The sequence below is a fragment of the Leptosomus discolor genome, chromosome 27 (genome assembly GCF_034619465.1).
Source record: "Leptosomus discolor isolate bLepDis1 chromosome 27, bLepDis1.hap2, whole genome shotgun sequence".
Lineage (NCBI taxonomy): Eukaryota > Metazoa > Chordata > Aves > Leptosomiformes > Leptosomidae > Leptosomus > Leptosomus discolor.
Genome location: NC_141417.1, coordinates 1,976,025 through 1,985,334, shown reverse-complemented (window position 1 = coordinate 1,985,334; position 9,310 = coordinate 1,976,025). Strand labels below are relative to the sequence as shown.

Below are 9,310 nucleotides of genomic sequence, written 5' to 3'. Positions count from 1 at the left end.
GGGGCCTGGGAATGGGGACACACAGGAACAGGGGACCAAGCGACCTGGTGTCATGGGACTGTGGGGACACAGGCACAGGGGGCAGCAGGGACCTGGGGACACAGGGACAGGGATAAGGGGCCAGGAGGAGCCAGCGGCGTGGGGCTATGGAGGCACAGGGACCCAGGGCTGGGCGATGGAGCCAGGTTGTCCCCAACCCTGCTCAGCTCCCACCACCCTCAGAGAGGGGGGGACACGATGAGCGGGGCCGCGTCCCCTCCGTGCCTCAGTTTCCCCGAGAGCCGCCGCAGAGGAGGAGCAAAGGCAGAGCCCATCCCTGTGACGAAGCCGCCCGGCCTCAGCCCCGCTGGCGCAGCAGAAGGGGGCACGGCTCCACTTTCACACCTTAGCGATCCCTTTATTGCTTTTGGGGGGGGGGGGGGGCAGCCAGCTAAAAAAAAAGGGGGGGGGGGGGCGTTACGTTACATTAGCGCCTAATGAACCGGGCGTGCTAACGAGGCCGGAGGCGGAGGAGAAGGGGCGAACCCTGTCCCTGAGCTCTGTGCGGGGGCGCGAGGCAGCCGGCGAGGTTTTGGGGGGGGGGGGGTGAGAAGATGGGGGGGGGGGGGGAGAAAGGGGAGGGGTGTCTCACCTTGACACCCTCCCCACAGTGAGCCCCAGAGTGCTCGCAGAGCCCCCCCCCATAATTTAAGACATAAATTATAATCGCTAACGAGGAGCTGCCGCCAACCCCCGGGGAGGGAAGTGGGGGGGGGGGGGGGGCAGCACCCCGTAATAAATATCCCCAGCAGCGCAGAGGAGGATGAGGATGGAGGACGAAGGTTTAAATCTCCAACAAACTACCGGCCTCGGGACTGCCGGCGTCTTTCCCGGGAGAAACCGGAGGTTGGCGAGGAGAAGCGGGGGGCTGCTCCCCGCCGGTGCCAGGGGAAGGTTTGGGGGGGCCGGTTTCCGCGTGGGTCTTCTGGTGCTTGCTGAGGTGGTCGCTGCGGGTGAACCTCTTGCTGCAGAGGAGACACGTGAATTTTTTCTCCCGCGTGTGGGTACGGACGTGGCGCTCCAGCTCGTCGGAGCGGGTGAAGCGTTTGCCGCAGAAGAGCCAGTTGCAGACGAAGGGGCGCTCGCCCGTGTGCCAGCGCAGGTGGGCTTTGAGGTGCGAGGCTTTGCCGTACACCTTCCCGCACCCCGGGATGTGGCAGCTATGAACCGGTTTTCGGCGAGATCCTCCCGGACCCCCCAACCTCTCCAACTCTTGGCAATTGGGACAATCGCAAGCCGGCCGCCCTCCTAACGAACCGCCGCGGGGTCCCTTCGGGGTTTCCCCCGCGTTGGGTTTGGGGGTAGGGGGAGCGGCGGGGTTACTGGTGTAGGGCGGGGGGTTGAGCGCCCCGAAATCGGAGCCGTAAGTGGGAAGCGGGGGGCTGAGGGTGGGTTGGCCTTGCAGCGAGCCCTGCAGCCCCTCGGCGCCCGCCGGCCCCCCCAGCCAGCCCCCGTTAGGGTGCACGTCCCACCAGGAGGGTGCCGCCGGCCCCGAGCCCCCCGGCAGCCCCCCGCCGATGCCGCCCTTGTACCAGGAGCCGTAGGGATGGGGCATCTCCAGCGAGGGGTAGACGCCCGGCAGGCAGTCGCCCGGTGGGTGCCCCTTGGCCGTCACCACCACGGGGGCACCCAGCACCTCCTGGGCGCCGGTGGGTGCTGGGAAGGGGTGGCCGAAGGGGCCGTAGTCGGGGCCGTAGGGCCCGGGCGATGCCTGGGGGCTGGCCGAGGGCGAGAGCAGCCCCGGGGCGCTGGGGAAGGCGGCCGTGTAGGTGTCCCCCATGGCGGCGGCGGCGGCGGAGGGGGACGATGGGTGGGAGCACCCCGAGGTGGTGGGGGGGCGGCGTCAGCGGGGGCACGGGGCCATGGTGCCCGGTGGCCTGTGGGAAGAGGGAGATGGGTGTTAGGGGGCTGGGGAGGAGGAGAACAAGGGGGGCACCCTGTCCTGGGGGTGGGCACCCGGTGCAATGGGGTACCCAGTGCTGGGGGGCTCCCAGTGCAATGGGGTAACCGGTGTAACGGGGCACCCAGTATGATGAGGCACCCAGTAGTGGGGTATCAAGGGCCGTGGGGCACCCAGTGCTGGGGGGCTCCCAGTGTGATGGGGTAATCTGTGTAACGGGGCACTCAGTATTGGGGTATCAAGGACTGGGGGGCTCCCAGTGCAATGGGGTAACTGGTGTAATGGCCAGCCAGCACTATGGAGTACCCAGTATTGGGGTATCAAGGACCATGGGGCTCCCAGTGCAATGGGGCAACTGGTGTAAGGGGGCACCCAGTACAAGGGGGCACCCAGTATTGGGGTATCAAGGACTGGGGGCTCCCAGTGCAATGGGGTAACTGGTGTAACGGGCACCTGGTATTGGGGTATCAGGAACCATGGGACACCCAGTGCAATGGGGTAACTGGTGCAATGGGGCACCCAGTATTGGGGTGTCAAGCACCATGGGGCACCCAGGCCAGTGGGCCACTTAGCCCCCCCCCCGGGGTGCCCAGCATCACAGCACCCCAAGCAGCACCCACACCCTGGCAGCCCCCCCCCCGACCTTCCCCGCTCCTCCGTGCCTCAGTTTCCCCCCACCTCCACCCGCAGAGCAGCGGAATCCTCGCAAGGGCTTCTCCGAGGGCTGGTAGAGGGTTGTGCCGGCAGCGGGGGGCCCCCTCCCCACCCCCCCCTCGACCTCCCCCCGCTCCCACTCTCGGCTCCTTCTGCCTTTATGGCCTTTTAATCAAATTACGCTGCGGCCTCCCCCCCCCCCCTCCCCGGGCGACTTCCTCTGCTTTTATGCCCTTCATGGCTTTCAGCTGCCGTGGGCTGAGACCGGGCGTCACGAGCTGCCCCCCTTCCACCCCATCACCCCCAGTTTTTCCCTTTTATTTTAATTTAAAAAAAAAAAAAAAAAAATTATCCCTCCTCTTCACCCACTTGGTAGGTTTTCCAGCTTTTTTTTTTTCCTTCTTTTGGGGTTCCCCCCCCCCCCCTCCTCTTTTTTTTTTTTTTTTTTTGCCGTGGTTCTTGCGCCTATTTTTAAGCCGCCCGCGGCCGCAGCGCGCTCCCGGTTTTCCAAGGATAACAAGGGCCAGGCCTGTGCCCCGGGAACGCTGCCCTGCCGCGAGAGCCGAGGTAATTAAAACCAGGGCGAGCGTCTAACGGAGGCAAAACGCTTAAAATAGTGTAAACCTCCCATAAATCAGCTCCGCTTGCGCCGGGAAATTAGGAGCAGGGCAGGCGCCCCGGGGAGTTGGGAGCTGCGGGGCTGAGGACGGCGCGAGCTCGGTGCACGAGTGGCTGCTGGAGGGGTGACGGCTTTGGGGCTCTGCTGTGGTGGGGACCCCGACCTGTCCTCTGTGTGTGTGTGTGTGTGGGGGGGTCCCCCAACTCTGGAGCAGCCACCCGGGGTGAGATGGGTCCAGCTTCTGCTCTGGGGGGTCCCCCAATCCCTTGTCCCTGATCCCCAGTGCTTTGTTCCTGGTTCCCAGCTCTTGATCTCCAGTTTCTGGTCCCCCCAGTCGCTGGTCCCCCAAGGCCCCAGTCCCTTGTCCCCAGCCCCCAATCCAGGTCCCCTCTCCCCCAAATCCCTAATCCCAAGCCCCCAAATCTCGGCCCTTGTCCCCAGCCCCTTGTCCCCAGTCTTGAGTCCCCAAACCCCAGCCTTTGTCCCCAGTCCCAAGTCCCCAAACCCCAGCCCTTGTCCCCCATCCCAGGTCCCCAAACCCCAGCCCTTGTCCCCAGTCTCTGGTCCCTGTCCCCGATGCGCTGCTGTCCCCAGCCCTGTCCCCAGCCCCTGCCTCAGTTTCCCATGCCACCACCAGCCCCTCGTCCCATGAACCCAGGTGTCCGGGGCCCTGGCTCCCCCTGCTCGCACGGTGGAGCCGTCCCCAACAAGGGGACAGTTTGGGGTGGAGGTGGCACTTGGCGCTGTCCCCACGTCCCTGTCCCCTCCCTGGGGACGGCAGGGTGCAGGTTCTGCTGGGGTGGGGGATGCCAGGTCCCCATCTCCTGGTCCCCACGGCTCCCCGGGACCATGGTGGCCTCTGGTGCCAGCCCAGGGACCTGCCTTGTCCCAGGGTGGCCCTGTGCCAGGGCTGGACGTGGCCCCGTCGCCATGGCCTTGGGGACAGACGTGTCCCCAAGGGATGCCAGAAACCTGGGGACAGACGCGTTCCCATCAGCTGGTCTGGGGGTGCCACGGCCCTGGGGACAGATGTGTCCCCATCCCCAGATCTGGGGTGCTGTGACCCTGGGGACAGACACGTCCCCATCCCCAGGGTGCCATGGCCCTGGGGACAGACCTGTCCCCATCCCCAGTGTCCCCATCCCCAGATCTGGAGTGCCATGGCCCTGGGGACAGACGTGTCCCCATCCCCAGATCTGGGGTGCCATGGCCCTGGGGACAGACGTGTCCCCAACAGCAGGTCCTGGGGCACGGTGGCGCCATGCACCCCCTGCCAGCACCCAGGGCTCAGCACCCTGGGGTGCCCCGGTGCCGCAGGACCCCAGCGGTCCCTGGGCTGGGTCCTGGTGGCCAGTGTGGAGGTGGCGGCGGTGACAGGGTGGGGCTGGGGCAGGGGACACACACGACACCCGTCTGGAAACAACCACAAAGTCCTGGGGCTGAAAACGTCCCCGAAGCCACCGACCCCCACGCCCGGACGCCTGGGTCCTCTCCAGGCCATGGCAGGGGGGGTTCCCCCTTCCCGGGGGGGGTCCCCACGTCCCAGGGGACCCTTCCTGACTCGAGGGGGTCTTCTTTCCCTGAGGGGGGTATGGGGAGGGGTGTCCTGTCCCAGAGGGTCCCTGTCCCAGGGGGATCCCCCATCCTGGGAGGGTCCTGTGTCCCGCGGGGGCGATCCTTGTCCCGGGGTGGGGGGCAGGGGGGTGTCACCGTCCCCCGAGGGTCTTAGATCGCGGAGGGTGGCTCCCCCATCCCGGGGTATCCCAGTGCTGGGGGGGGGGGGAGGGGGTGTCCTGTCCCAAGAGGGTCCCTGTCCCAGGGGGGATCCCCGTCCCAGGGGGGGTCCCCCATCCTGAGAGGGTCCCATATCCCGGGGTGGGGGTCACCGTCCCCAGAGGGTCCCATATCTGGGGGGGGTGGCTCCCCCATCCCGCGGTATCCCAGTCCCACGAGGGTCCCTGTCCCAGGGGGATCCCCCCCTCCATCCTGAGAGGGTCCCGTATGCCGGGGGGGGGTGGGGGGTGGGGCTCCCCTATCCCACGAGGGTCTCTGTCCTGGTGGGTCCCATCCCTTGGGGGGGGTTTGCCCCCCATCTCACGGGTCCCGTGGGGACCGGGGGTGGGTAGGGGGGTGTCTCTCCTCCCGAAGGGTCCCTGTCCCGGGGCTCCTCACCGCGCTCCGGGGCTCCGCGGGTCCGGGGGTGCCGGGGGTGGGTGTCTGTCCCGGGGGTGCCGGTGTCCCGGGGGTGCCGGTGTCCCGGGGCTGGGTGCGGAGGGAGGCAGTGCCGCGGCTGCCGCCCGCCCCGCTGTGCCGCTGCGGCGGGGCTGGGCCGGGCCGGGACCGGGGCCGGGAGCCGGGAGCCCTGCCCCGAACCGCCCCCCGGGGGGGGGGGAGGGCTGGGGGGGGGGGGGGGGTGTCGGGGGGCGGGAGGGCAGGGGGAAGGAAAGGGAAAGGGAAAAGGGGAAGGAAAAGGAGGGAAAGGGTCTGAGCAAAAAGGAGGAATGGGAAGAGGGAAAGGGGTTGGGAAGGGAAGGAGAGAAAGGGGAGAGAGGGGGAAAGGGAAGGGAAAGAAAAGAAAAGAAAAAAGAGAAGAAGAAAATAAAAGAGAAAAAGGAAAGAGGAAAGAAAAGAAAAAGAAAATAAAAGAGAGAAAAAAGAAAATAAAAGAAAAGAAAAAGAAAAAAAGCGAATAAAAAAAAAGGAAAATAAAAGACAAAAGAAAAATAAAAGAAAAAGAAAAAAGAAAAAGGAGAAAAAAAGAAAATAAAAGAAAATAAATAGAAACAAGGGAATAAAAGAAAGAAAAAAGGAAAATAAAAGAGAAAAGAAAATAAAAATAAAAGAAAAACAAAAAAAAAAGAGTAAAAAGAAAATAGAAAAGAAAAGAGGAAAAAAATGAAAATACAAAAAAGAAAAGAAAAAGGAGAATAAAGAAAATAAAGGAAAATAAATAGAAACAAGGGAATAAGAGAAAAGAAAAAAGGAAAATAAAAGATAAAAGAAAATAAAAATAAAAGAAAAACAAAAAAAGTAAAAAGAAAATAGAAAAGAAAAATAAAAGAAAAGAGGAAAAAATGAAAATGCAAAAAAAAAAAAGAAAAGAAAAAGAGAAGCAACTAAAAGAAAAGAAGGAAATAAAGCGAAAAGTTGCAAAGGGAGGAAGATGGGGAGGCTGAAGGCTCTGGGGGGGGAGTTGGGGGCTGGGGGACAGGGACCGCGGGGGGGGGGGGGCAGGGAAGTGCAAGGGGGGGTGCCCTGGCAGGGGGGGAAAGAGAGGGGAAGGGGGGGGATGTGAACGGGAAAAGTGCTGGAAAAGGGAAGGGAAAAGGGGGAAGGGGAGGTGGGGGACAGGGGGAAAGGGACACCTGGGGGCACCCAGGGGCTCATCACCCCGTCACCCAGGTCTGCGGGGGTGAGGTGGGGCGAAAGCACCCCAAAATGGTGCCAGTGGGGCTGGAACAGGGATGGGGGCGGGGGGACAAGGAGGACAGGACCCAGGATGGACTTGGAGGTACCAGGGATGGGGACAGAAGTGGGATGGGGACAGAACTGGACCCAGTGCGGGGGTGGGTGGACCAGGGATGGAGATGGGGACGAGAGGGGACCAGGGTTGGAGCTGAAGGGACCAGGGATGGGGTCAGGAGTCAGGGATGGGCTGGGGATGGGGACAGGGGGGACCAGGGATGGGGACAGGGGTCACGGATGGTCTGGGGATGGGGACAGGGGGGGACCAGGGATGGGGACAGGGGTCACGGATGGTCTGGGAACAGGGACAGGGGGGGACCAGGGATGGGGACAGGGGTCACGGATGGTCTGGGAACGGGGACAGGGGGGACCAGGGGTGGCCTTGGGAGTACCAAGGATGGGGAGGGGGTGGGATGGAGGACAGGGATGGGGAGGCAGACCTGGGGACAAGGGACACTTGCAGAGGAGCAGGGATGGGAACACGGACAGAGTGACCTTGGAGACGGGGCTGGGAATCCCCCTGTGCCTCAGTTTCCCCACTGTGACGGGGAGGTTATACCAACCCCTGTTCTTTTTTCCCCACTTTCGCTTTTTTTTTTTCCCCCCTCCCTTTTTCTTCTTCTTTTCAACTTTTTTTTTTTTCCTTCCTATTTTCCCCTTTTCTGTTCTTTTTTTTTTTTTTTTTTCCCCTTTTCCTATTTTTTTTCCCCCGACACGGCCGTTTGGGAGCCAGCGGGGCCCTTTCCCAACCCTGAGTCAGGGCTTTCCGCTCCGGAGCCGCCGGCGCCGCGGCCGCCCGCCGAAGGCCGCAACCACCGTCCCCCCCACCTTGGCCCCAGTTCCCCCCCCCCCCTTTCTTTTCACCAGGACTTCCACTGCCCACAAACTGGGAGCAAACTGGGACACCCTCTCCATCCCTCCTCTTCCTCAGCTGGTGGGCTGGGGGCACCCCAAGGGTTTTTTTTTTTGGGGGGGGGGGGGGTGGGTTGACGGGGGTTTGGCTCCCACTGGCGTTGACCGCGACGGTTCAGTTCATGGCAGAGTTTTGGGGAGCAGATGGGGGGGGGGGGGTTGGGAACCGCCCGAACGCCTGGGCCCGTGGGTGCCAGTTTGGGCCTTCCCCTGGCTCAGGGGGGCTGGGGACCCCCCAGTGTCCCCCGGGACCCTTCAAATCTTGGCGAGGGGAGCGGGGAGGGGGGTGCGAGGGCTGGCGGCGGCGGGGGCTGATTACAGGGCGGCGCCGGACTCGGCCGCCCACGGGCCCCACGGCCGCGCTCGGGGCCCCCGCAATTACCCGGGTATTTATACCCCGGCCGGACGCCTGGGTTCGCTCGCGGGGGTGGGGGGACACGGGGAGGAAAGGGGGGGGGTATGTCCTTCCCCATGGCCTGTCCTCCGGCTCTGCTTCCCCCCGCTGAGTTTGGGGAGTTTGGGGGGGTCTCAGCCGCCCTGACGTGGGTTTGGAGGCTCTCAGCCCCCCCTGACATGAGTTTGGGGAGGTCTCAGCCGCCCTGAAATGGGTTTGGAGGGTCTCAGCCCCCCTGACATAGGTTGGGGGGGGTCTCAGCCCCCCTGACATGAGTTTGGGGGGGGTCTCAGCCCCCCATGGCATGGGTTTGGAGGCTCTCAGCCCCCCCCTGACATGAGTTTGGGGAGGTCTCAGCCGCCCTGAAATGGGTTTGGAGGCTCTCAGCCCCCCCTGACATGAGTTTGGGGAGGTCTCAGCCGCCCTGAAATGGATTTGGAGGGTCTCAGCCCCCCTGACATAGGTTTGGGGGGGTCTCAGCCCCCCTGACATGGGTTTGTGGGGGGTCTCAGCCCCCCTGACATAGGTTTGGAGGTTCTCAGCCCCCCTGACATGAGTTTGGGGGGGGTCTCAGCCCCCCATGGCATGGGTTTGGAGGGTCTCAGCGCCCCCCGACGTGAGTTTGGGGGGGTCTCAGCCCCCCATGGCATGGGTTTGGAGGGTCTTAGCCCCCCTGACATGGGTTTGTGGGGGGTCTCAGCCCCCCTGACATAGGTTTGGAGGTTCTCAGCCCCCCTGATGTGAGTTTGGGGAGGTCTCAGCCCCCCTGACACGGGTTTGGAGGGTCTCAGCCCCCCTGACATGAGTTTGGGGAGGTCTCAGCCGCCCTGACATGGGTTTGGAGGGTCTCAGCCCCCCCTGACGTGAGTTTGGGGGAGTCTCAGCTCCCCTGCCATGAGTTTTGGGGGGGTCTCAGCCCCCATGGCATGGTTATAGGGAGGTCTCAACCCCCCCGACATAGGTTTGGGGGGGTCTCAGCCCCCCATGGCATGGGTTTGGAGGGTCTCAGCCCCCCTGACATAGGTTTGGAGGTTCTCAGCCCCCCTGATGTGAGTTTGGGGAGGTCTCAGCCCCCCTGACATGGGTTTGGAGGGTCTCAGCCCCCCTGACATGAGTTTGGGGAGGTCTCAGCCCCCCTGACATGGGTTTGGAGGGTCTCAGCCCCCCCTGATGTGAGTTTGGGGGAGTCTCAGCTCCCCTGCCATGAGTTTTGGGGGGGTCTCAGCCCCCATGGCATGGTTATAGGGAGGTCTCAACCCCCCCTGACATGAGTTTGAGGGGGTCTCAGCCCCCCTGCCATGGGTTTGTGGGGGGTCTCATCCTCCTG

At 63.4% G+C, this 9,310-nt stretch overlaps 1 protein-coding gene across 2 annotated transcripts; it reads right to left on the bottom strand.

Moving 5' to 3' along the window:
- Positions 1–823: 823 nt before the first annotated feature.
- On the bottom strand, positions 824–8,751 carry SP7 (Sp7 transcription factor). Of its 2 annotated transcripts, XM_086478750.1 has the most exons (2): positions 8,740–8,751; positions 824–1,822 (listed from the first exon to the last, which is right to left on the bottom strand). In XM_086478750.1, exon 2 carries the CDS (start codon positions 1,817–1,819, stop codon positions 824–826), a length of 996 nt encoding a protein of 331 aa, XP_086334876.1. In that variant the 5' UTR covers positions 1,820–1,822; positions 8,740–8,751. The 2 variants fall into 2 exon arrangements, with proteins under 2 accessions (XP_086334876.1, XP_086334875.1); XM_086478749.1 differs by lacking the exon at positions 8,740–8,751 and having other exon boundaries at positions 824–1,819.
- Positions 8,752–9,310: the final 559 nt, after the last annotated feature.